The sequence below is a fragment of the Aaosphaeria arxii genome, assembly GCF_010015735.1.
Source record: "Aaosphaeria arxii CBS 175.79 unplaced genomic scaffold BU24scaffold_1, whole genome shotgun sequence".
NCBI classification, from domain to species: domain Eukaryota; kingdom Fungi; phylum Ascomycota; class Dothideomycetes; order Pleosporales; genus Aaosphaeria; species Aaosphaeria arxii.
The window spans coordinates 501,366-527,517 of record NW_022983474.1 but is presented as its reverse complement, the minus strand read 5'-3'; the positions used below and the strand labels follow the sequence as shown (position 1 = coordinate 527,517).

Here is a 26,152-nt window from a genome sequence, read left to right as displayed (position 1 = left end):
CACGTGGTAGAATCGGAGATTCGGCATCGCCAAGGCTCGAGGGCCGAACCCTTGCTACGTTCCATTCTTAAACTTGGATCTTTCTTCTTCTCACTTACTTGATTGTTTTTCCCAGGCTCTTCCAGTCCTTTTCATCCCAACTTCTCCGAGTCTTGGCCTTTGTACGGCCATCCTCTACATTTCATGGGGGACAAAGGACAGGATACAGTTGTACAGCTGGCTGAGCAACTGTTGGAGGGTTTCGTCTCTCTAAGTGCAGAATACCAACTGCTGTTTGACCAGCAGCGACAGCTGGAGAACAAGCTGTCATGGGCAAAGCAACAGGTAAGTCGAGATGAGTTTTTTTACATATACCCCTATCGTGATGAATACATTTAGCTCTAGACCTGACAGCCGCATTGCGGTGTTGGAGAAATTTTCATACCATTTTCTGATCCTTCCCATTTCACCTTTCTATCTCTACACCTCAATACTTCGTTCGCAACTAACGGCGAACAGTACCTTGACAGCCTGAAGCGTCACACACCTTCAACCCTTTCGCAAGACCACCTTGTGTTCCTCCAGGACCTCGAGCGCGCCGGTGCCGAGCTACCCCGCTCGCAGGTCGATTGGGTGGAACAGCTTGCACAAAGTGATGACATTGAAGGGCGAGGTCGGGCATCACTCATTCGTCAAGCTGAAAATGCTGCGGTGAAGCTGCGGAGTACCACTGCGAATGATGGAGTGAAGATATGGAACGGTCCATCCGCCGATGGCAAACAGCGGCCGCCGCTGCGTATACAATCAGATATTTCTTCTCTCGAAAAGGACTTCACCACAACAGGAACACCCAGTAAGCTTGGGTGTCCATTTGCAGCGCGGAGTGGCAGACAAAGTCCACTCGCAACACCTCGAAGTTCCACTTCGCGAATGAGCTTTTCGGGCCGACGCTCGAAACGGCCCTCGTTCACGGATCCTATACGAGCCGAGATATGTGGAAACGACCACCAAGCATCGCCTACTGCCTCTGTAGATGGGTCAGCGGCGGTGTGTCCAATTCGCTTCTTGGACCAGCATGCGCCAGAAGAGGTTGCGAAGTACTTCGAGAACCACAAACATGAGATCCCGAGAAGCCATGAAGTTTGCATCAAACGATTCCAGAGCAACACCGAAAGCATACAGCAGCTGGATAGAAAGTACGGAAACATGGTCAGCATGATTCAAGGCCTCGGTCAAAAGCATCAAGAATATCTACCACCAGAGCCGGAAGAAGACGAGGAGCCCGAAACCGAAGCTCACACGGAACATAAGGTCCAGAAGTGGGCGAAGGCAGTTTCTGCTAGCTTGCAAAACCTTACGCCAGAAGAGGCAGAGTCTAAATCGCCAGAGAGTGCCCCTGGAGAAGCACGGACTGCTCACTTCGATCGACCTATGAAGGAAGTACGAGTCGGAGAATCCCCAAGCCGACCGTGGGGCATCTCCATTCCAGCGAAGTACACCAACGCAGAGAGCTCTTCATCCGTTGGATCTGCTCCAACCGCGTCGCCTGCCCTTCCGATTGACTCTATCCCTCCACCATCTTCAATGCCCGCTGCTGTGCAGACAGAGAACCCCAAGCCGTCGAAATGCCCCTTTGATCACCGAGCAATGGGAATGATGTCCGGCATGCCCCACGCCGTCGATGCCAACCATACAAGCACACCGATGGCAGATGCCACTGATCCAAGAGTTCCCCCCGAACCTGAGCCCATTGATATCCCAGCGCATGAAACTACATCTAGCCCGCCCCCTGAACGGCCGCCTTTGAATGACCAACCGAAGCATGAGAGCGATTCGTCCCCTAAAATGATACCACAGTTGGTCTTCAACGGACCCGTCTTTCTTGGATACCCACCCGATCAACTGATGATGATCCTGCAGAACAGCAATCTCGGCGGAACAATGAGATGATTGATATCTCCGCAGCAGCATATACTAACTCGTATCGCATTTGTATAGCAAGGTGTTCAGGAGTTGCATTTATTTGTCTATGTTCAGGTGAACTATGGGTAATAAAGGTAGTGTACTCAAACTACCTCGTTTTTTGTTTGTTCATTTACGTCGTGGTTGCGTCTCGTGTGTTCTTCGTGACTGTCCTATTTCTACATGTTTGCTGTAGATTTGCAATAGGTGGTTGCAGCACTCTAGGCTGACTTACGCCTGGTCCCGCGGGCATGTGTCCCTTGAAAGGATTATATGACTTGACTTGTTCGTTCAGCATACTTCCTTTCTTACGAGGTGGCTCATTTAGTCTTGGGCTCTGTCATCCACGTTCGGACTGCTTTGGCGCTTTCGTGCGCATCTCGAAACACTGCATAGCGGGAGTATCAGCGCGATGCTCATTCGGCAACTGATATCATCATGAAGACTCACACTTGCGTTCGTTCTCATCAAGTCCTCGCATGAAATCAGCACCCTCGCCCAGTGCCCCACGTGGGTTGTGAGCTTGATCAGCGATAACAGCGGCTCTGGCCTTGAACGTCTGCGCTTTGTCACTATCTCGAACTCTATGTCGGTAGCTGGAACTGATGTACTCACCTCGCTCAAGATTTCGACCATTTCTTCTTCCTCGAAAAGCTCTAATATCCGCGCTCCGAGGTTGTAGAAGTGTGGTGCAAGGGCCCGCAGATCGACCGTTCTCGGATCAGCCTTCAACGCGTTTAACACGCGGGGTGCGAGAGCAGCTGGGGGATCCAGGGTGACGAGGGAGGACGTATTCAAGCTTTGGCTATAACAATTTCCGAATAAGAATCATATAAACTCATTTTTCTCTCCATCATGAAGATCACCAACGATTGATGAATGTTGCAAAATTCGCCCTCCTCACTTACCTCAATGCCAGCATCTCCCCAAGCCAAAGCGGCAGCTCGACTTTCGAGCCCTGCTTCATGTCGCCGGACATGTTACCCTCGACGTAGCCCAGACCGGGGACTGTAAGCTCGAAGGTACACGGGACCTTTTGCGCGTCGGTCAGGATCGCGTCGACATCGTAATACGACCCCATTCGGTCTGACTGCGACCTCCCGTCAGTGGCAAAAGAAGTAAATAGAAAGAAAAAGTAAGCATAGATAAAGGACCGACGATATTCCCGCAGAAGCCGCCAGAAAACCCAACCAGATATTACAAACCCACGTGAAGTCACGTCGGACAAAAACAACCTCGAGGGTTCTCTCGGCGACCTACCTAAGGGCGAGAGCGTGGATGGGAAGAGGGGGGTTGTGTGTGTGTGCCACAGCAGCAAGCAATGCAGCGCGAGATGCAGGAGAAGGCCGAGGGGGTTTAAACGAAAGTATGTATGTGCAGTTCTCTCATGGTCGGTGAACAGGGTCCCAGATGAATGGATGTAGACATGCGTGTATGTACATAAAGATAGAAACGGAGAGAAGGACATGCGAAGGAAAAGGCGTGCAGGTGCGTTTGCGGCGAAGCACATACAAAACAATACAACAATACTGTCCGTATGTATGTATGTACAGCACAGTTATCTACGTACCTGGTTTGTTTTGCTGTTGGATTGTGTAAGATGCGATCTGCCTGCCCACCTAGTCTACCTATCAAGCAAAACAGGCGCCTTGTTTTTTTCTTCTCCCCCAACGGACGCGCAATGCCTGAGATGCCTTGAGCGGATCTCCGTTAGATGGGATTTTAGTATAAGAACACAGGTCGCGTGGCCTCCAATGTTTCGATTGACTTGTTCTCCTTTGTGTCGCGTTTGCTCGGGATAAGCTTCTTCGATCTCCTTCTTCCCTGTAAGTTTGCCAATTCTATCTCTTTTTATTGGAAGGTCTTGCTGGTTGTACGTGTGTGTATTTGGACGTGTATGAACGTGTAAATGCATGTGTTTGGAGGGGGATTTAGTAAGTTGCCTAGCAAGCGGTTAGAGGAAGTGCCCGGACCAGCCGAAGACCGTCATAGCTTCCCCTTCCTGCTGTTAGTTGGGACGAGATGACCTCGTCTCGTCTCGTATTAGAGATCTCCCAGGTATTACTGGAGGGGAGTTTCGTGCCACTGACTGACTGGTTGACTGACTGTCTGTTAGTGTTAGCGACTTACCTGCCCTATGGACTTGGACTTGCGTCAATCGGTAACCTACATGAACTGCCCCAGCTACGACTACCACCACTACTACTGCTAGTCACCATCACCATCATCATCACCACCACCACCACCTCCTCTTCTACTACAACCACTACCCCAACACCTTATCACCCTCGCCCTCCCTCACCCCATCTCGCCTCTACATCATAGATCGCACTTGAGAGTTTCAGTTGCTAGCTCACGGTAATCCCCGCGAGCACCTAGCCAGGGCTCCTGTTACTGTATGTATGTCACGCACACAGCACATTCGCAAACGCACACCCATTCACCGGGGTCGTTGCTCCTAACAATCGCTTCTGCATTGTGCATTTTACCCATGCTGCTACTGCTGCTTCTGCTCTTCCGTTATCCATCCTTACATAGCTGCTGATCAACATACAGTCCCACAATTCCTATCCCTCAACCGCGCAGGCGCCCGTTGCTACCTGTTCTTTGATGAGCACGCCCCGCCTCAACTCCCTCTGCCCACCCTGTAGCAGCGTTTCACACGCTCCCCCGAGCTACAACTACCTTCTTCATCATGGCCGCCAGCGACCGTATACCGCATCTCATGAGCGCCCTCGATGTCGGAACCGGCCCTGATAACTCCCGCGCAACCTCTCCTGGAGGCGACTGGCGCCAGCCGAATGGCGGCGTCAACGGCATAGACATCGACAAAGCCCGCAGTCGCCCGCGAACCTTCCCCTACTTCGAGTACCTTCCGTATGATACCGAGGAGCAGAGCGAGAGATTGGAGAACTTGGATACATGTCTGAAGCATCTCTATATCGCCGTCTCGGCTGGTGACTTTGCGCCCGGCGCTGTACATTGGACGCGGGAGATTCGGGGATGGCTGTCACTCAAGTTCGATCTGCCGCGCAGCACAAGGGTGAAGCTGATACAGTTGTACTATGAGCTCGCGCTCGCTCCAGGCCTCGACTATCTAGTCGCTGAGCGTTTTGCGAGCATGTTTATGGTGTTGACAAAGTAAGCAACGGTTCTCTCACGATAGCTTACTCCTGAGCAGGCTGACATTGTTATCAACAGGCGGAAGCACTATCTGCGTCCCGGAAAGGACCTGGTCCTTGATTGGCGACCTCTGTTCCGCGAGCTCAAGCTTTTCGTTCTGCCTTCGGAATCGGGAGGCTCCCACCCACCGAATGTGAAGCGCAACATTCGCACATTGACGAAGATGTGCACGTTCGCACAGCTTTACTTCGATCCACAGGACATACCGAAGCTCTTCGAGGAGCTTCTGCCATATTATAGTACATCGTTCTCTGAGGGTGCGTTTGTCGTAGTGGGCCTGCTTAACCTGTTGCTCCCTACGAATTCTCCACCTGAGGGTAGGCCCGACCTACTGCCACAGGAGTACCTACCTACGTTCTTCCACATGTGGTCTCTAGTCAATCGATCGAAGCTGCTCGATGTGCATTTCATCGATGTTTTGTCACGACTCGCCCGCGACTCATTGGGCGCAAAACACATTGCATACTCGCAGCATGGTATTTTCACAGGGGAGCAATCATCACAGATCTTTACAGCCATTCTTAGATTGCTTGAGATCCCTGTCGGACAAGCAACTTCGCCGTACGCACAATCTGTGGATTTGGGCGCTGGCTTGGCCATCATGTTAGATCGAGACACGCGGAAGCACCCGATCGCACATCAGATTGCAAGGTGGATCGTCATGTCCATGTCTCCAGCATGCTTGGAGCACCCGGATTCCGTTTTGAGCAAGCTCGAGGGCTTGATCCAAGCGGTCGAAACTTTCTTCCACCCCTCCAACTCAGGCAGCTGGACCAAGTCCCTCTCGCAACTCGTATTCTTCCTCTCTGACTTCTTCGTCATGCGTTGGAACCGCGAGCGTAGCGGAGAGATGGAGGTTCCAGAAGATCGCAAACTAAACGATGCCCTCAAGCGACGATTCGTGCTGTGTCTTCGGGAAGTCATCTTCATGGGCATTTTTGCCAAGAGTGCAACGATGGTGAACTATTCACTTTCTTCACTCCAGATTCTGGCCTACCTCGAGCCCAATCTGATCCTACCAGGCGCTTTGCAGCGAATCTACCCCGCTATGCAGGGTCTTGTTGAGGTCCATCGTACAATCTCATCCATCCGGGCACTACAGATGCTCTCGAAAATCATGGCACGCACGAAGGGCTTCCGGTGTCATGTTACATCGGTGCTAGGCCTTGCACTCCCTGGTATCGATGCCAATGATTTGGAGAAGACGCTGCATACCCTGTCCTACATCCAAGGCGTCTGTTACACTGTACCCTTCCACGATCTCACAAAGGAGAATAGACGTGTCACGGAGGGCGCAGCCAGAGATGGTACGGCGACCCCGATGGAAGAAATGGACACTGACACCGGAATCGCCGTGGGGTGGATCACGGAACAGGTGGAACGTCTCGAGGCTGCTGGCAGCAACATCGAGATCGACTATGCAAAGGAATTAAGTGACCACGATGAGGAGATGATCTTGCGATCGTCAACGACTGGCTTGGCCGAATTCCTTCACTCTTTCTTAGGTCGAGTCTTCACTTTGTTGGAAAATCTGCCAGATGCCTCGCGAGTTCGTAGTGGATCTCCCGAGGAGAGCATAGTCAACACTTTGCCAGCCGCATTCACTCCCCTCCTGTCCGCACTTTCCCCTGATCTGTTTGACATTGCGTTGGACAAGATTGCCAACTTCATCACAAATCATGTCATTCATCAAGCACGTGATGCCATGGCATTCATATGTAATGCATTGGTCAAGATCAACCCAGAGCGAGCACTGAAGCGCTTGCTACCCAATCTTCTCGCTGGCATTCGCACCGAGATTGATGACAATGGTGCTGGTTCATCTCGAACAACAGGGTCCGAAGTCCTCCCTCGCGACCGAGCCTTGGTGTGGAACATCGCCCTCCTCAGTATGTGCGTCGTCCACGTCGGTGATGCCGTCCTGGCGTACAAGGAGGAGCTGTTCGAGATTGCAGAGTACATGCAGCAAAAGTGTCGAGGAACACCTACCGTCCATGTGTCCAACTACATTCACCATCTTCTGCTCAATCTGACAGTGACTTACACGATCGATTACTCGATCTACGAGCCCGAAGAGCTCCAACAGGGTCTCACTGCGAACTCTTGGGGAAGGATAGTCGATCCCAAGAAATTGACTGTGAAATGGCACAAGCCATCCCCTGAAGAGATTGACTTTGCGGTCCGACTGTTTGAGTCTCAGTCCAAGAGTGCTATCAATCAGCTTCAAGCCCTCACTGGGCCGGATCCGCCCATCAAGCGTGATGGTACCGGAAAGGACTGGTCCGACGAGCTTTCAAGGAACCTTGTCTTGTTAAGGCTTCTCATCTCTGGTATTTCCGTGCTATTCGACCCACGTCATGATCAAGCGAAAGACGATAAGGCGCCTGCTGAATCTGACAATGGGTCCGATCCCGATGCTATGGATACCGAAGGCATCGACGACGATGCAGGGCTCGGAGAGGCGGAGGACGAAGAGGTCAAACCTACGTTCCAATACGAAGCCGGCTACCCGCTCAAGCGTGATGATGACAATTACAAGCTGATTCACGATCTTCGCCATCGCATAGGCGAGGTGTTGCACCAGGTGCACCACTTCATGACTACCAAGCAAGAAGACGACGTTCTCTGTTTCAACTCTCTATACAATGCCTACCGTTGCTGGTTCATTGACGTCGGTATTGAGCGCTCTGCTCACGTGCTAGACAGAGTCACCAGGCTCCTCGAAACAAATGAGCTTCCTTTCAAGTTCAGTGGATTGAGAAAGGAATATCCTCGCCCCCTATTGGTCGGTCGTGCCAATGTATACCACCTACAGCGTCTTCGACACAACGCCAATCCTCGCCCGAAGACAGATCTCGATAAGCAGTTGCTCTTGGATCTTGCTGAGTCGAGCGTTTCTCTGTACACGGAAATTCGTCGCACGTCGCAAAGTGCCAGCGAATCTGCTGTTAAATGCATACTAGGAGCACGCCCGCTTGTCATCCCACCTTTGCTCGAGGCGTTGACTAAAGCTGTTGCTGAGAACAACTACCCACGCATTAAGGGTGCAATGTTCTCATTGCTTTTCGGTAGTCTTGCGAAGACCATAAGTCGAGATTGGCGATTCACGCCTACCCTAATTAAGGCGTTCATCGAAGTCACAGGCGCGGACAAGCCTTCTGTGCAGAAGCTCGCTTCCAACGCTACTTTCCAAGTCATGGACATGGGCAAGGCGCTGGAAAGGATGGTTATACTCGACAAAGACATTGTTGAGTCCATTGCTTTCGCCATCGGGACGGACCAGCAAGAAGCAGTTCAACAGAAGGTTGAAAAACGACGCAGTTACATTAAGAGAAAGAGAGGACGGATAGAAGAGAAGAAGTCTAATCTTTCCCTCGAGCTGGTCGAGACCTGCAAAACAGCTCACTGGAAGAAGGTGAGCAGGACTGCTGCCATTATCGTAAACCTCACTATGCGGTACGAGACCATTGCGTCCGAAGAGATGATCGATCTCGTGACCATGGGTACAATCGACTCTCATCCCAATCTTCGCAGTCTTCACGCCGGAGCACTGATTGGACTGTTTTCTGTCATCCAGACGCGCGCAATCACCGGCCACAACTATGAGCGCTATTTGCTTGGTGACGAAGACCTTCCCGACAAGATCACTGTTCCTACGAAGTCCGATCAGCCTGGCTGGACCGAAGAGCACCTGGCTACCTTTGCGAAGCCCGAGGCCAAATACTATGTCGACTTTGATTATCCCGGATGGTTGGTTTGGAACAAGACCATGCCGGGTTATCTTCCGAACGCGCCGCCGTTGAGCTACGATGATGTTGAGAACCGAGTCCGTGCAAGAATTGGCAAGCTCCTTGATCGACATTGGTTTTCGACATATTTTGCATATCTTAAACAGGAACCACGCGACTCTAGTGCGGACAGATTCCGGATGTCGAGCGCCATGATGCTCACGCATGCATTCGAGTTGCTCTTCAGCGGTCTCACTGAAGCGAACTTTGAGGATATCAAGGATCTGACACAGTCTGTCTACGGCGATGGAAGTGATAAACATCAACATCGAGCCACCTCTGAGATCATGGGAGCTCTGTTGTCGACTGCACCAGATCTTCCAGCTGAGCAGCGTCAAGAAGTATGGGAATACGCATTCCCCATCGTCCGCGGTATCTTCCAAGATGGACTCACGCCCGAGAACTCATCCTATTGGACTACGTTCCTCCACGTCGTTCTACAATCCAAAGACCCTAGGCGAAACTGGCCCCTTGTGGATTGGCTTTCAAGCTTCCGCTTGGACATGGATTCCAACGCTGCCTTCAAAGAGTCCTCGAAGATTCACCTGCTCCAACAGTGCATCAGCGACATTGGCTGGCACTTCCGACTGGAGAAACCCATCCTGGAAGACTTTATGAAGCATCTTGACCACCCTTACAAGGGTGTGCGTGAAGCTATGGGTCAGACAATTGCCAGTATTTATCGTACTAGATATCACGAGTCGTATAAGGACGTGAAGACGCTTATGTCTGCCCAGAAAGGTGCGTCATCGCTGGGTCTGAAGCCTTATGAACCTGATGAGGAATACTCGGCAACAATCACAGAAGTCTTCGAGAGGTTGGAGAAATGGCGACATGAGCGTACACCAGGTCAACAAACACCATCATCATACACATCGGGAGGCAAGACGGTGCTTCTTTGGCTTGACTCAACACTCACATCCTACGAGTGCATTCAGCTCGTCAAGTTCTTCCCAGATGTCTTCATGGAGCAGCTGCTACACATGATGGACATCAAGGAAGACCCTGAGCTTCAATCTCTTGCGTACCACGTCTTCCGCCATCTCCCCAACATTCCCCACCGACAAGGCGAAGATGCGGGCTTCATCGCAGCTCTCATCCGCATCGGCCGCAACGCGACATCCTGGCACCAGCGTCTCCGCATCCTCATCAACATCCAAGTCATCTACTTCCGGCGCCTCTTCCTCATGTCCGAAGAGCAGCAGCGCCAGCTCTTCGACTGTGTCTCCGCCATGTTGGGCGACCTCCAACTCGAAGTGCGCATGGGCGCCGCGACCACCCTCTCCGGCATGATCCGCTGCTCGCCCGTCGCGCTCCGCGACTCCATGGTCGAATCCCTCAAGTCGCAATTCACGCAGATGCTCGCGAAGAACCCGCTCCCCAAGCGCCGCAACCCGGGCACCCCGACACCGGACCACAACAAACTCATCCTCACGCGCCACGCCGCCGTCCTCGGCCTCGGCAGCCTCATCCAAGCCTTCCCCTACATGAGCCCCCCGCCCGCATGGCTGCCCGACGTCCTCGCCACCCTGGCCCGCAAGGCCGCGAGCGACCCCGGCATGGTGGGCAAGAGCGTCAAGAGCATCCTCGCGGACTTCAAGAAGACGAGGCAGGATACTTGGCATGCTGACGTCAAGGTAAGTTCTCTCCTATTCCTATCCTTATTCCTATGCCCCACCGAGCACCCTTTCAAAGCAAGGGAAAGAAGAAATAAGAAACTAACTGTTTGTGATTCTAGGCTTTTGAGACGGAGCAACTTGAGGATCTCGAGGGCGTGCTTTGGAAGAGCTATTTTGCTTAAGCTTAAAAAAACGACAAAATCCACCTATCGCGAAATGAGGTTAGCATTGGAGGAATAGAGTTCCTCCGTTTGTTCGTCTTTTTTTTTATTAGATGCGAACGACACACAAAAGAAGAAAGCTTTTGCATTTCTTGAGTTGAGACTGGAGAGTTGAGAAAGTCAGACAGCAAGAATTGTATTATAGATATAAATAAACGATGAAGAAATAAAATTAAAAAAAACAAACACTTTTTGTGAATGACTTGAGAACGACAATGCTGGAAAAGCGAGCGCCTCATGGAGTTTTGAGAGGTGGTTAACCATATTAGATATAACTCACAGTGCTGGAACTTGACAGTCGAACATAAGAAGGCTTGTATCGTTTCTACTTGATATAAGTAAGCCTCTGTCTGGGATGTCTGAGGGGTTGAACTGGGAGAGGCAAAATTAAATCATGTGGAAGCTGTTTATTCATTTTTTTGGAAGCTTTTTGGTCTTTCTATGGAATATAGGTTTAGCGTGAAGTGTTTTTGGGTAGAGGGGTAGAATGTTAAGTTCTGTAGGGGCGGATTTGATGATCCTTGGTTTTCTATTCTCTCGCTCTTCCTCACCCTCACCAATGTCTTTCTTGTTTCCGCGAACGTTTGCTGCTGATGCTACCTTCGTGGTACTAGAAATTATCAATCCTCGTCCCGATGCCCCTCTCGTCGGCCAACCTGACGAGCTGGGACCCAACGACCACGTCCATTAGTCCTAGACCCACGCTCTTGTATATGACATTCCCCTTATGCAACCAGTCGGCTATGGAATGATTCTGCTTCTCTTCCTGACCCATCGCACCCTTCCCCTTCTTCACCTCGCCCAACTCGACGCCACTCCCAGTAGAATCCGAATCTATACCCTCGCCTCCTTCCCTACGCCTCTGCTCCGCGTCTCTCCTTAGCATAATCAGCTCTCCAATCTCCACGACCTGATCTCCCGTGATGCCCGCCTTTATGATCTCGCCCGCCTCCTTCAAGCATGCCTCCACGGAATCCACGATGATCGCCCCTCCTGTCTTCGCATGCTTGTGGAAATGATGGCCATGTTCCGGCTGCACGTTCTGCTTCAGGATGTCCGGGTGCAGTTCCAGCATGTGCGGTTTGTAGGATCCGATGGCGGCTATGTAGCGGCCTTTTTTGCGGCCCTCGGTGTTGGTGAGGTAGGCTGCTGGGAACAGAGGCTCGACGGAGGGGGTGGTGCAGAATATGGCGGCGGATTGGCGGACGGTGTTCTTGAGAAGGCGGTCATATTCTTGGGCTTGTGGGGTCAGGATGGAGATCTTGGGGCGCGCGAGGTGCGTTTCGTTGGCGAAGATGTTGATCTGCGGGAATGAGGCTGGGGAATCGTGGGGGGCGTAGAGCGATTCGATCAGGTTGTGGGCGGTCATGTAAGACCGGTTTACGATGTTGAGGTGGTGGATTTCGGGACCGCGGAGGAGGAGCGCGAGCCGGATGTGCCAATATGCCTGACGGCCCGCGCCAAAGACGAGGAGGTCGTGCACGTTGTGGCGTTTATTGAAGAGCATGGTTGAGGCGAGGGCGGTACGGAAGGCGGTGATTTCTTCGGCGTTGATGAGGGCTCGTGTGCTGCCGTTCTTATCGAGGAGGGTGAGGGACCCTCTTGGTGTTGTGCTCTGCGAGCTTTCGAGAGATTCGGTTCGCGCGACGGGGTTGGTGGAGGATGCTGTTGAGATGGTGTTTTCCGAAGAGAGGGAGAGAGAGTCCAGGGAGGGGAGAGCAGAACCGGTGCTACTGCTGTCGGTTCTCGACGGTTTGGAGAATGTAGAAGGCGCATCTGGACCGGCGAGAGTGACAAGCTTCACTCCGAAGCCTTCGTTCGAGGAAGCTGGCATAACCAGTGTGGTTTGGCCATCTGGACGTTTGAGCTTAGTACGAAGGGGCTGGTAGGTTGAGCAGCAGCCGTTTTGGTCATTCTCGGTCGCGGTCGAGTAGTAGTGAAGAGCATCGGCGAGACTCTGCTGGATGTCGAGAATGTCTTCCTTCTTGAGGCTGTATAGGAGCGTTCGGACATCCGCGTCGGAGAGTACAGTGAGCGGCATAGCGCCCGGTTTGGATTACTACCTAGCAATTTGTGTAAGTCTCCATGATGGAACAGTAGAGGGAATGGTATTCATACTTGGATAGTAAGGACAGTAGTGCCGCGGTTGGATGTTGTTTGTATCTAAGAGGTGTATGGACACACAAAGCTGAAGGTAGTGGGGGAAGGGGACGGGGAAGGGACGATCGATAAGGGTCGTCGTTTGGGTAAGGTGGGGCAGCTAGGGGGGGTTCATCTGGTCTAAGTAGGCAGTAGGTTAAAGGAGTCCTGTCAGGTACAAAGTTGGGCGGTCACGATTTAGATTATCCGCTAGTGGTCAAAGTTTGTCGCCGCATAATTGAGTGAGTAATCCATGAAGTTCATGAAGATTCATTTTCAGCCATAAAACGCTAGTGCTTTTGACTGTCCTAAAACACCAAGGCCATATTCTGAGCCCTACATGCAAGTAATGGAGACGCCATAAAAACCATGAATACCCACCGCCAAACGCTTACATCAATTCATTTAGATCTTGATGGCGTTCTCGATGGCCTTCCTCTTCTTCTCAGTGCGGGCGTTGGCCTTGGCACCCATGATACCACCGCCCCAGTGGCGGGTGGCATCCTTGTGCTTCTCGAGGTAACCATCCTTGATGGCAGAGGTGAGCTTGGAGAGCTCGCTCTTGTCCTCGGAGCGGACCTCGGTGAGGGCGAGGACGGCAGCGGTCTTCTGGTGGACGACCGTTCCGAGCCTGGCCTTGCCCTTGACTATGGCGTATGGGACACCCATCTTGCGGCAGAGGGCGGGGAGGAAGACAACCAACTCAATGGGGTCAACATCGTTGGCGATCAAGACGAGGGAAGCCTTCTTGTTCTCGACGAGGCCGACAACGTGGTTGAGACCGAACTTGGCGGCGTAGGGCTTCTTGCTGACATCCTCCTTCTTCTTGCCCTCAGAGACAGCGGTGGCCTCCTTGGTGAGACGCTCCTTCTTCTCCTGCTTGGTCTCAGGGCGGTACTTGTTGAGGAGCTTGAATGCCTGGGTGGCGGTGTTGCGGTCGAGGGTGTGGGTGAACTGAGCAATCGCCGGGGGAACCTTCAAACGGAGGTTGAGGATCTTCTTCTGGCGCTGGAGACGGACGTAGGCGGGCCATCGGACCCTATTATGATGTTAGAAAATTTTTTCCAATACCATCGGACTTTTCTGACTTACATGCGAGCAAGGTTGCGGGCGGGCTGGAGGTCATTTCCGATGTTGAAGTTCTTAGGACGCTTCTCGATGAGAGGGTTCTGGATCACAAAATTAGCACCCACGCGATGAAACGAAAACTGAGGTTGAGAATGGATTGCGAAGACTTACCTTAGGCTTCTTGGAGGAAGCTCCCGCCTTTGATTGCGGGAAAGCCGCTACCTTCTTTCCTTTGGGAGGCATTTTGTCCGAGGCTGATCATAGAGAACAGAACCGTTAGCGATATTCTGTCTCGTAAGAGAGGGAGGCTTGCGCCATCCACAACTCTAGCCTTTGCAAGAAAACATAGTTTCCAGAACAAACATTGCGAACAATTTCTTGTATCGCAATTGTAGTTTGTATTTGGGGGGAGGAGGGTATTGCGATATGCTTACCTTGACCTGTGGTTAGTTAAAATTGTCGGCGTGGATGAGGTTGAAGATGCGCAAAGGAAAATCGAAAGTTCAAGTGGGCTGGCGTTCGGTTAATTTTCGTCTCGGGGCCGGCAGAATAGTTAATCCGAGTAGGAACGAAAAGGTGATGAGGGCTAACCAGATCTTGCTTTGGTCTAGACGGTTTTCGTCTTTAGCGCATGCCTGCAGGAAGACTGACCGCCCCCTCCAATCAAGACACACATCAACAGCGATGAATTCAATCGACTAACATGATGCTTCGAACCGACCATGCGAAGGATCTAGTGCCACTTTTCCTGGCGTGGAAATCATTCTTGACTTTCCTTGCAATTGTCTGTCCAACGCCCGGATATGACACCTCAGGGTACATACTCCTTAATGAAGATGCTCAACAGCCTACCAACTCGTCTGTGATATCTTTCATTGATCGACTTTCCCTCAATCTCTTTCGTTGGGATGCTATCTACTTCGTCAAGGCCGCCCAGAGAGGCTACGAGTACGAGCAAGAATGGGCTTTCAGTTGGGCTTACTCCCAATTGCTAAGAGTTATTGGAAACTGTGAGCCCTTTCCTTGTTGACTTCCATAGTTTTCCTATGTGCTGAATATATCAAAGTCATTCCAGGCTATCCAGATGCTCCTGTACGGAAGTACGTGTTGGCCGGATTTGCCGTGTCAAATATCTGCCACTTGCTCTCTGTGCTTGTTTTATATCGTCTACTTTCTCTCATCCTGGCGCCATACCAGAACCGCAAAGTTCCATTCATTGCAAGCTGCCTTCATATCATCTCTCCCGCCAGCATGTTCCTGATCGCCCCTTACGCTGAGGCACTCTTCTCTCTCTTAAACTTCACAGGGATGCTTCTCTACGTTCTCGCAAGAAACATTACCTCAACCAATGGAATGGCTACTGCACACCGGGATGTAACCTTGGTGGGCTCAGGCTTGATCTTCGCAGTAGCAACTCTAATCCGGAGCAACGGCTTATTGAGCGGCTTGATATTCTTGTATGATGTCGTACTTGCACTTCCAGACATCCTCACCTTCAGGTTGAACAAACAGGACGCTCACCGGCTGTTTGTGACATGCATCGCTGGCGCAGTCCTCCCATTCGGACTCATACTTCCCCAGTATCTTGCATATTCCGAATACTGCGTAGACAAGACTGGCGATGGAAATGTCAGGCCATGGTGCAAGAAGGCTCTGCCTAGCATCTATTCGTGGGTTCAGGAACGGTATTGGTAGGTAACGGCTTCACTGGCTCGATATCTTCGCTAACAGCTTCGAATAGGCATGTCGGCTTCTTGAAATACTGGACTCTTCCAAACTTGCCACTATTCCTGATGGCTGCGCCAATGCTCTGGCTTATGATCAAGACCAGTGTAACTGTAATGGCATCTGGTCATGGTCATGATCAGCTGAAGTCTAATGGGAAGGCTCAAACAAAGGAGGACTCGCCACCAAATGATTCTTCGACAGCCATATGTCACTTTCCGCAACTGGCATTACCCCAACTGTCACTTGCACTTCTTGCGACTACGAATTTCCACGTCCAGATCGTCAATCGGATTTCTTCCGGCTATCCGATCTGGTACTTAATCATAGCTACGTGGATAGCTCAGACAGCATCCTCTTCGGCGAAAGAGCAGACGAGCATGAAACCTCAGTGGGCAGTGCGATTCATGGTCTTGTACGGAATTGTACAGGGTGCTTTGTTCGCGAATTTTCTTCCCCCGGCCTGAATCTGGCAGCGACTGAAGCCATAAATTCGAAAAGTACTTCCAAAAGCCGCGAGGCGCCAAAATTGTAACATTAACCTTTGTAACGATACCATATCATACATTGCATTTTCCTGTTCGCTCTGTGAGGCACAACCAGCCACCACCTTCACGAGCTCATATCCTAGCTAGGAATAGTACATGTACTGTGTACTCTTTAGTAGTCGCTGCAAGTGCACAGAACTACCCACCACGTTTGCTGGAAATAATTACCCTAGTCAATCACAGTTAAGAACATCTCAATTTTCTGGTCTCAGCATGAAACTCTGAAATTGTTCCACCATGGGTGATATCAATAATGTACTTCGGGGGCAGGTTCGCTTGATGTTGCACGTTGAGTTGTGGAATGACAGCCATGGTGATGCGGGCCGGTACACCTCTTAAGCCACCGTTGCTCTACGTGAGCAGTGCGTGTCTTCTGAACATTTTCCGCAACTGTGGGTATGAATATCACAGTGAAGCTAAATGATCGAAGCGCGGTCTAAGCCATACCAGGGGTTCGGTGTGGTTTACTTTCACGACCGTAGACCGTATGTACTCCTTATGACAAACCGATTTGCTTCTGGATTAAAATTTTAGCTAGACTTATCATAGAGACTTTAAATGAACCCTGCAAGGCATTTTAACATGAGTTTATTCATGCCACCTTGGTTTTAAGTCTGACAATGGGCACAGGGGTCCAGAAAGCTCCAACACATCCGTCAAATGGAAGTAGCTGCGCAGCATTTCCACAATACAATACGAGTATTCACGATCAAAAACCTGCTTTGGTCCTATTTCTAGCTACACCGTTCTGAACTTTGTACCTGCATTAGTCTGCCAACGGCACGTTTGTGAGACCACCATTCCCCCGTGTACAATGCGTGCAACACAAGGTGCGACTTGCCAATCATTTGGCCCAAATTTCCACTCTACGAATTCTACTATTCCTAAAGACGTCAATCAATCGCTCTTGTAGACCGTGGGCGTTGGATATCTCCCAAATAGTGCATTTAGTAACGAATAGTGTACTTGCAGCTAGATTTCAATTGGCAATGATATACTGTTTCTGTTATCGATGAGCTCAACTCGATCATCCGTCACTACACAAGCTAGAAACTTTCGCTTATACAAGTAATAGTCATCCTAATGCGGATGCCGTACAATGGTCTCTCTTATTGCGGCATGTTGCCTTGTAAGACCGCCTCTGCCGTCTTGCAATCTATCAAACTTGGACGGAATTTTGTCTATGCAACGCTCATCAATAGATCTGAACAGTCTGTACCCATGCCAATCTTCCTGTCGGTGGCAACAGAAACTGTTATATCAAGATGGGATGCCCGTATCTCTGACCATAGGCCATACTTCGCTCGCTTTACCATTTCCGCAATTCCCTCACAATGAAGCTTCGCTACTTGTCTACACTCGCTTTTCCTTTCCTTTCTTTTGCAAATGTCCTAGAAGAACGTGAATATTGCTATCAAGACGACTGTCTTCTTGCACTCAAAGGCAGTGGATATGGATATGGTTATGGTTATCCTGTCAGAGCAACTACAGACTGCTCTAAATACATGACCACGACATACACGAAGGATCCAAAGTATGCTATTCAGGATTGAAACTGTATGATTCATTTCACTGACAAGATAGACCGACAACGATAACGACAACATGTACGATCAAATTCACCTCCAAGCCTCTATGCTCCACCTTGCCAAACGATAGCGTATCAATCGTACGTTCGTCGCCGACGGACAGGCCTGCCCCTGTGATGCACCGAGCACCTCTTGATCAATATTACACCCGCGATCGATCCACCACCTACGGAACCGTCCCATACTATGCCACCACAGTATGTCCAGGGGACCGATACGCCAGCGCATGTTCCTGCCTGGGAGTCACTGCAACAGCCACTACCGTGACAAGAACAGTCAGTATCTCCTTGTGCTTGCCCCCAACTGTATCACTGACATGAAAGTTATAGACGAAAAAGTTCACTTTGACGAAGACTATCACGAATATAGTTACTGCCCCGTGTACGACGGCGGCCCAGATTAGTACTACGTACAACATTACGATGACCTTTAATGGCACTACGTCTACGACCTCACTTATCATGACTTCCGATCCCGATAATACGGGCACTGGAACTGGTACAGGCACAGGCACAGGCACAGGTACAGGTACCGCTCCGGTCACCTCGCCGTCTGAAAGCCGTTCGCCCACGGCCACAGATGTTGCGACTGCTACCACTGTTACTACTACTCGATTATCCCCTACACCACCATTTCAGAATACAACGTTCTCTAGGAGTACAAGCACTAGTGCCACGGATGGTGCGAACACGACAACAGCCAGTTTCAATACTACCATCACGGGTACTAGTACCAGTACTACTGGACTTGCCAATATTACTACTACTATTCTGAATACTACGACAACTATAGTACCAACAACAGTGATCACCTTCAACTTGACGGTTAGTCTCTCCAATGCAACAACCTTCGTTCCTCCCACGACTGTTCCAACATCGAACATTACTCGCTCTGCTTCCAACACAACAACTCCTGCAACAGCAACAGCAACAACGCAACTCCCAACGGACACATCTCCCACGCCAACAAGCTGCCCCATCACCGGCCCTAACATCGTCTTCTGCAATGGCACATGTCCCGACGTGAGCACCGATCCCCAGAACTGCGGCGGCTGCGGCGTGCAATGCCCCTCCGGCAACACCTGCACCAACGGCGTCTGCACGCGTCCGCCCTGCGACTCCCGCTGCGGCAGCCTGCGAACCTGCGGCAGCAATTCGGAGTGCATTTGCGGTGTTGAGTCCGGCGGCAGCGGCCTCTGCTTCAACGGCGGGGGCTTCTGCGACGACTACCAGAGGTGCAATTCCACCGCTGACTGCGGCCTAGGAACGGTCTGCGTGCCGGGCACCTGCTGTGTAGGCGGCGGGGGGCTGTGTCTGAATACGAATGGATGTTCCAATGTGCTTGCGGCTGGGTTGAGCCATCGTACGAAGAAGATGCCGACGTTTGGACGGTTGACTATTGGGGAGCTTTTGAGGCTTGATGGTGGTATGGGTCATCGATAGAGATGGTAATAAGTGGGGTTATTGCGACTTGGAGGGGAGATGTATAAGTCTACTAGGTAATTAAGTGGTATCAGATGTGGTGGAGGTTCGATCCAGGTTTTGTTCATAATCAATCATATTGAGGTATCACTGACACTTTTACATTCTCATGTACACAGGGTTGGCTCATTGGGCTGGCTCCCTGCTAGTATTCTATGCCCACAACAGTGCATTCATATCGCGGAGTGTTTGAGACTGTTTTTAAGACTGTTACTGGCTACAGTACACTCCTACTTCCATGGAAGATACATGAAGGTAGCAGGTAGCCAGCCCGACGTGTCAACCCTCTGTAGCGTTCATGATAGCTGCAAGGCTAGATAATGAATGCATGACACTATTATTCTCAAGTTATAGGAAGAAAATAAGCTCTCTTTTTCAGTTGTTCTTCCTTAGTTTTATTCTATTGCTTATTGTCAGAATATAAGATCAATATAGCAAGTAGTTTCTAGAGAATGTCAACTGTTCCGAACCACAATTGCAATGCAAGCCGCGCGATCAGTGAAAGAGGGGAACTTTTAGTCTTTATGCATCTTCATCCGGACTTGCCGTAGAATGATCATCGAGTCATGTCGTGGCCCCAATCGAGAATGTTTTGGTTGTCGTTGATGGATCTGGGGTGCGTGGGGTTTCCGGGTCGGGTTGTCGGGGTCGCTGTGGAAACGAATTGTTGTGTTTACTTGGCGGAAACAACGCAACCACAGGCACGAGCTATGCAGAGCAATCTCAACCAACAACACTGCTCACTTTAATATCAAACATCCTTCCCATATAGCCATAACACGTTTTCTCTGTTTCTTACTTCGGGGGTTTGCCCTGCGATCCCGGCCTTTACTTCCTCTTCTTCCCACTATTTATTTCTTCGTGACCACTGCATTGCTTCAAGATGGCTTCGATACCAGCAACAAGGCCAACCGAAGGCCAACATCGACGCAACAAGTCATCTTCAGTTCTAAAGTCTATCATTGCTCCCAAGAGCCACAAACGCTCCCCTTCCGATGGCAGTGCTCTGAGCCAGGCCCAGCCCGAAGGTCGCCTTTACAACCCCATCGCGAATGCCGGAGCATCCTTTCTGCCACCAGACCATCCTCATAACCAATTGAGGAGCCAGGTTCAGAATATTCCTATCCAACCACCGTCTTCACCGAAGAAGTCACAAGACACAAAGACCGGCAGCCCGACAAAGAGCCTCCACAAGAAGACACTCAGCTCTGTTTCACTGCGTTCACTGGGAAAAGACAAAGAAAGGGACGCGAGAGCTAAGGACCGCTCCAGGGACAACAATCACTCGCGGGACAAGAGCCGAGCGCGCGAGGACACCACAGCAACCGATAAGCCTAAGAAGACCAAATCAACAACAAATCTTGCTGCGGTCTTTGGCAAGGCAAAGCACTCCTCTACAAAAGAACCCGTAGCCCTCCCCAAAGATAAAGAAAATACCACCCCACCGAGTTCTGCTCGTGCAACTGAACCCGCGATCACACCTATCTGGGCACAGTTCAGCTCGCAGCCTTTCGAGGAAGTGACTACCACTAGCAAGGTTCCTCTCAACGATCGCCGAAGCATCGAAGACGAGATGAGGCTCTACACCCCTTCGAATTACTCTCCCTCTAAGCAGCGCAACTTCTTCGACTACGGACAGCCTTCACTGCAGAAGCCTGCTGGCAAAGAACGACCAAAGTCGACCTTTCTACCTAATACTTCTTCCAATGGATTGTTCGAAACCCTGACGAAGAAGCGAAGCACCGAGCGAGCTCCATTGGGTGAGACCAAAGGCAACGGAGAGAAGTCGACATCTTCTAAAAGCATCTCTGCTAAGAGTATGTTACGTCGTTCGAACTCGGATAGCAAGAAGAAAGATGGAGCTTCAAAGCGGGATGCAAGCCCTGGGAAGAAGCCAAACCGTGTCATGGCCGCTGTCGCTGCTTTCAATGGCAAAGCGAAGGAAGTCTACATTGGGCCTACCCCTCCCCCAAAACTTGATCCTAAGCAGATCGATGCCGAATTCGAAGCCGTCCTTGTGAGTGTTGCTAATATGTACTTCTTATTGTTACTAGACTAACACGGTGTTACAGGAGTCCCGTAATATCCCACAACATCAGCGGACGGCAATGCGTACATTAAAGCTTGAGGTCAAAGCCGACTTTGTTCGCACACACAAGCTTGACACTCCACAGACAATGTCTCGTGCAACATCTGCTCAGGGTTCGATGACAGATGTTTCAGGAAATAGTAACACCAAGTGGACATCTGAAAAGGCGCCCAAGTCACGCGATGGCTCCGATGAAGAGGTACAAGGAGACGGCAAGACTGGTGCCTCTACCAAACGGGAACGCCCCAGGAGCAGGACCTTCACCTTTAGCAAGGGCGATTCCCCAACCAAGAAGGCCAAGCCCGAGCGACCCGGAAATGAGAGAAAGACATCTTCCAAAGCAACCCCAATTCCCAAATCGCCCTCCACACGCTCTTTGGTATCAAATACTTCACAGAAGTCTTCGTCCAAGAGTGCCAAATCCTCCAGTCCCGATGAATTTGTTACTTATATGAAGAAGACGACCAAGCCTCAGGATGTGGAAGTTGGGAAGCTTCATAAGCTTCGGCTCCTTCTGCGAAATGAGACCGTGGAGTGGGTTGACTTGTTCCTACACGAGGGTGGCATGACCGAGTTGGTTGGGTTGCTCTACCGCATCATGGAAGTCGAATGGCGCGAAGATCACGAAGACCAATTGCTCCATGAAGTTCTCCGCTGTCTCAAGGGACTATGCACTGCGGATTCAGCGCTCAAGCAATTCGCCGAGATCTCACCCAAACTCTACCCTGCCTTGCTCGGCATGTTGTTTGATGAAGAACACAAGGGACCCTGCGAATTCACCACCCGCGAGCTTATCATCCAGATCATCTTCGCCCATATCTCCTCTGCTCACGAGTCTGAGCTTTCTTGCCGCGCTCGTGAGCTGCTCACTTACCTGAAGGATCCTGTTAAGGAGAAGGAATCCTCAACGGTACCCTTTATTCTGCAAATGCACCAGCCGCGCCCATATCAAGTCTGGTGCAAGGAGATAACAAATGTGACCAAGGAGGTGTTCTGGATCTTCATTCACCACCTCAATGTTGTACCGTTGCCCAGGCAGGAATCCGAGGACACGGCTCCAGCATCGTTTGCGAAGACTCACTTCCCAGGACCTCGTGCCATCGTCCCTGCAGCACCATATGTCGGAGGAGTGGAATGGGATGCGACTAACTACATTGCCACACACATCGACCTTCTCAATGGAATCATCGCTTCTCTGCCTACTCGTGAGGCCCGTAACACCTTCCGTCAAGAATGCAAAGTTTCCGGATTTGAGAAATTGATGGGTCATCTGCGTGCTTGCAACCCCAAATTCTATGGTGCTGTGCACGATGCAGTTAAGGTCTGGATCAAGGCCGGCCTCGAAGATGATTGGGACGTGAAGACGGTGCGAATGGGTGCTGGCGATGGGAAAGGTCCTAGCAGCCCCGTGAAGGCATCGCCCACTAAGAAATCCCAGCCACCGCCCCAGATCCAAGCACCAAAGATGGACCTTGGTATGGGATTGGGATTCGACAAAGAGATTGGTGCAGTCGGAAAGAAGGATGACGACGACTGGTTCTGAGATGTCGACAACCGAGCAACATGACGATATTTTTTCATGACACATCTGGTCTGATCAGCAACATCGGCACTGATGGCATCGGCACAGACCTTGTCCGAGGTATTCTCTGGCCATCTTATATTCTGGATACTGCCTCTCACGACTCCTGGATATTTGTGAACCTTCGGACGCCATCCTCCCGGTGTCTTGCTTCGCCTTCGGGGTGAGGTACATTTTTTGTATATTTTTTGTTCCTTTCCTTTTTTCTTCCTTTACGAGGCGTCGGACTTGTCACGGGTAATGGTGTTTGATTAATGGGTTCTGACTGGTGCTTGTATCATGGGACCTCTGTCTCCTTTTCACCCCTTTTCCACATGTCCATCCTCCACTTGTGGTCCGGCATGCATTATTTTGCATTTTTTTCCCTTTTCCTTTCCATTAATGACTCTCACGACACGATAAGACACGGCCATGAACGACGAAACCAAATGCTGGAAAACAACAACTACTAACACAAGCAAGCAAGTACAACAAAGTCATGGACGGTGGTTTTCTTTTTTATGAAATGAATTAGCATATCTTTACGGAGTAAAACATGTGGGGAAATGGATTACACTGAGTTCTTGAACCTTTTTTGCTTCAATGGTGCTGTGCTAGATCTGAGAGAGTGAGTGATGGAGGAGAGTGGTGTATGTTGTTGATTACTACTATGAGGTATGTATGCACGTGTGAGTGAAGTGCCCCTTGATATAATGAAGGGCACTCTTTTTCACTCTCTATAACTAAGTGGGGGGGGGGAACCAAGGGGGTATCGTAAAAATCGCAAAGGAACTCCTTTTTTGCCCGTCCGTCCGTCTGTTCGCTACAAGGAAAAGACTGAGAGAAATGAATACTATCAAATCCTACGAGGAGAATGAATGAACAAGTACTTCACCTCAGTTCTTCTTCTTCCCCTTCCCCTTCCTCCTCCCAGTCCCTTTCTCCCCAACCTCCACCGACGCAGCCTCGACCTCCCCCTCCTGCAGTCCCAACACCTCGTTCCCCTGCATTTCCTTCAACTTCTCCTGCCCCGATATAAAGAAACTCAGATCTCGATTCTGCTCCTCGAGGTCCCTTTTCTGCTCCTCGGCCGCTTTCGCCCTGTCATCCGCGTCCTTGACTTTCCCCTCTAGGAACGCGATCCTCGTCATCAGGGCCTCGTTGATCGTCTGCTCTTCTTTGAACTGCTTCGTCAGGCTGCGGGCGAGGTCCTGTGCGGAAGCCGCGCGCGCCGCGTTGCGTGTGTTGTCGCGCTCGAGCGCCGCGATGCTGGCCTGCGCGTCAGCGTGGCGGGATTCGAGGCGTGCGAGGGACGCGGAGAGGGAGGCAGCCGCGCGGTTGGCGTCGTCGGCGGAGGAAGCGGCTTTTGCGGCCTTGTCGGCGGCGCGCTCGACTTGCTCTTCGAAGTAGGCGCGCTGCGACTCGAGCTGCGAGGTCAGGAGGTAGGCGTACTCCATGCCCATGTTGTCGAGTTTCTCCCGCGGCACCGTGTCGTTGGAGTAGCCGGTCATGCTGGACGGGGCGTACGTGGTCGAGGTGTGGGAGGCGGGAAGGTCGACGAGCTTACCGTCGGATTTGTTCTGGATGAGTCGGTGCACGTAGCCGTCGCCCGCGTAGTCCCAGACGTGCTGGCTGACGACGTCCATGGCGTACGTGTGCGAGGTGGCTTCGTAGTGTGCGAAGGCGTGCGCCGAGTCGTAGCGTCCGCAGCCGATGTTGCCGCAGATGAGGCAGATCCAGAGGTTGGCGGTCGAGCCGCACACGCTGCATTCATTGTCTGGGGTGTCGCCGTCGCGTAGGCTCGCGAACGCGTCGTTTTGTGTGTATCGGCAGACGGGACAGCCTGATCCCCGCCACTTCTCGAGGCATGCGCAGTGGAAGACGTGTTGGCAGAGGATTGTGAGCAGCCCGGTGGTTTCGTCCATGCGTTCGAGGCAGACGGGGCATGTTGGCAGCTCGACGAGCGAAGGGGTCGGCGGTGCGAAGGGTTTCGTGGTCAGGGAGTGTGAGTCGACTGTCGATGGGAGGGGAGCAGTGGGCTCTTTGGTAGAAGCAGGCGTGAATGGATCGTTGGTGAGGTCCGGATATGAGGATGGGTCGTGGTTGGTGCCATCCGATGATGTTTGGAAGCTTATAGACTTGACGAAGACGACATGGCAGTATTCAGGCTGGTGATCATGGTCAGCAATGCGAAGAAGCCACAGAATGTGCATAAACTTACCTCCATGCTATTAAATGTTTTGCCATTCCACTCTTTCCGCCACTCTCGCGCCTTCTTAGCTTCCCGGAACTTCATCAAGACCATATACTTGTTCGCTCTACTCGTCCGCACCAGACGGAAATGAGTGACGTGCTCCCTCGTCTGCTCTCCCATGAAACCTAGCAAGTCTGAGGGTGTCATGTACGATGGCACCGCAAGTATGCATAATGTTGTGCAGTCCTCTTCGTTGAAAGCGCCATCCTTGACCTCATCGTATAGACCGGGTGTCTCCTCTCCCTCTCTATACAGATGAACAACACCCCATCCCACTTCTGTGTCCTTGAGGTCCGAAGGTATGAATTTGCCCTTGGTAGCTAGTCCCCCGGAGCTCGTTGCATGTGAAGGTTGCTTGAGCGCCCGGATGGTGCCTTCCTCGCTTGGACTGGGATTCATGTCGATGCTCTGGATGGAGATGGTGTCGAAGCGCCAATCTCTGGGGGCAAAGCTTTGCGTCCGCCTGTGTGCCGGTCTCTTCGGGGGCTTAACGATCGGTACGGGGCTGTCGTGAAGCTCGGGGAAGGTTTGTTGAGCACGATGACTGAAGCGACGGGGAGCTGGCGGTCGTTCGCGGGCACGAGTGAGGCGGTTCACGTCGCTGCTTGAGACGGGAGATTTGGAGAAACTGGACTTTGCCGAGCTGGGAGTAGGTATGCCCCAGGGTGACGAGCCGTGTGAGGGAAGACTGGAGGTGAAGATGTCGGTTTGTGGAGGTGGGGTGTACGTCGTTTCTGGGGAAGACCTCGATGGGTAGAGTTCGAAAGTAATGTGGAAGTAATAGGCGGGCATCACGAGAGATATAGTAGTTTGCGCATCTCAACGGACATGAAGTCTACGTTAACGTAAGAGAAGAGAGCGAATGGTTGGAACTGAGGTCTCGCGATTATGTTAGATGGCGGACATGTTTTGGTGGGACGGGAACGATTGCGGGCACTATTAATCC

At 51.3% G+C, this 26,152-nt stretch overlaps 9 protein-coding genes across 9 annotated transcripts; 5 read left to right on the top strand and 4 right to left on the bottom strand.

Annotated features, from left to right (window-relative positions):
* Nucleotides 1-83: 83 nt before the first annotated feature.
* Nucleotides 84-2,329, top strand: BU24DRAFT_416220 (uncharacterized protein; the record flags this gene model as incomplete). Its single annotated transcript, XM_033526397.1, has 2 exons — nt 84-324; nt 499-2,329. Coding segments are annotated over exons 1-2 (1,567 nt in total), but the record flags the coding sequence as incomplete, so codon positions are not given.
* On the bottom strand, nt 2,262-3,022 carry BU24DRAFT_403648 (DNA replication complex GINS protein PSF3; the record flags this gene model as incomplete). Its single annotated transcript, XM_033525589.1, has 4 exons — nt 2,262-2,329; nt 2,392-2,500; nt 2,557-2,746; nt 2,850-3,022. The coding sequence occupies 4 exons, from the start codon at nt 3,020-3,022 to the stop codon at nt 2,262-2,264; spliced, it is 540 nt and encodes a 179-aa protein (XP_033388883.1).
* Nucleotides 3,023-4,636: 1,614 nt separating this feature from the next.
* Nucleotides 4,637-10,713, top strand: BU24DRAFT_339098 (uncharacterized protein; the record flags this gene model as incomplete). The annotated part of the gene is made up of 3 exons (XM_033523164.1): nt 4,637-5,082; nt 5,143-10,549; nt 10,651-10,713. The coding sequence occupies 3 exons, from the start codon at nt 4,637-4,639 to the stop codon at nt 10,711-10,713; spliced, it is 5,916 nt and encodes a 1,971-aa protein (XP_033388882.1).
* A 444-nt stretch (nt 10,714-11,157) lies between these two features.
* BU24DRAFT_416217 (NAD(P)-binding protein) lies at nt 11,158-13,003 on the bottom strand. The gene is made up of 2 exons (XM_033526396.1): nt 12,871-13,003; nt 11,158-12,815 (listed from the first exon to the last, which is right to left on the bottom strand). Exon 2 carries the CDS (start codon nt 12,791-12,793, stop codon nt 11,363-11,365), a length of 1,431 nt encoding a protein of 476 aa, XP_033388881.1. The 5' UTR covers nt 12,794-12,815; nt 12,871-13,003; the 3' UTR covers nt 11,158-11,362.
* A 178-nt stretch (nt 13,004-13,181) lies between these two features.
* On the bottom strand, nt 13,182-14,439 carry BU24DRAFT_487139 (cytosolic large ribosomal subunit protein L7A). The gene is made up of 3 exons (XM_033533433.1): nt 14,131-14,439; nt 13,984-14,060; nt 13,182-13,930 (listed from the first exon to the last, which is right to left on the bottom strand). Exons 1-3 carry the CDS (start codon nt 14,200-14,202, stop codon nt 13,297-13,299), a joined length of 783 nt encoding a protein of 260 aa, XP_033388880.1. The 5' UTR covers nt 14,203-14,439; the 3' UTR covers nt 13,182-13,296.
* Nucleotides 14,440-14,632: 193 nt separating this feature from the next.
* Nucleotides 14,633-16,436, top strand: BU24DRAFT_416215 (glycosyltransferase family 76 protein). The gene is made up of 3 exons (XM_033526395.1): nt 14,633-14,969; nt 15,026-15,650; nt 15,701-16,436. The coding sequence occupies exons 1-3, from the start codon at nt 14,663-14,665 to the stop codon at nt 16,149-16,151; spliced, it is 1,383 nt and encodes a 460-aa protein (XP_033388879.1). The 5' UTR covers nt 14,633-14,662; the 3' UTR covers nt 16,152-16,436.
* Nucleotides 16,437-17,566: 1,130 nt separating this feature from the next.
* BU24DRAFT_403643 (uncharacterized protein) lies at nt 17,567-19,263 on the top strand (the record flags this gene model as incomplete). Its single annotated transcript, XM_033525588.1, has 3 exons — nt 17,567-17,766; nt 17,892-18,018; nt 18,151-19,263. 3 exons carry the CDS (start codon nt 17,567-17,569, stop codon nt 19,261-19,263), a joined length of 1,440 nt encoding a protein of 479 aa, XP_033388878.1.
* Nucleotides 19,264-20,185: 922 nt separating this feature from the next.
* On the top strand, nt 20,186-22,934 carry BU24DRAFT_338566 (uncharacterized protein; the record flags this gene model as incomplete). Its single annotated transcript, XM_033523138.1, has 2 exons — nt 20,186-21,319; nt 21,375-22,934. 2 exons carry the CDS (start codon nt 20,186-20,188, stop codon nt 22,932-22,934), a joined length of 2,694 nt encoding a protein of 897 aa, XP_033388877.1.
* A 736-nt stretch (nt 22,935-23,670) lies between these two features.
* Nucleotides 23,671-26,106, bottom strand: BU24DRAFT_416213 (RING-10 protein). The gene is made up of 2 exons (XM_033526394.1): nt 25,174-26,106; nt 23,671-25,120 (listed from the first exon to the last, which is right to left on the bottom strand). Exons 1-2 carry the CDS (start codon nt 25,996-25,998, stop codon nt 23,849-23,851), a joined length of 2,097 nt encoding a protein of 698 aa, XP_033388876.1. The 5' UTR covers nt 25,999-26,106; the 3' UTR covers nt 23,671-23,848.
* Nucleotides 26,107-26,152: the final 46 nt, after the last annotated feature.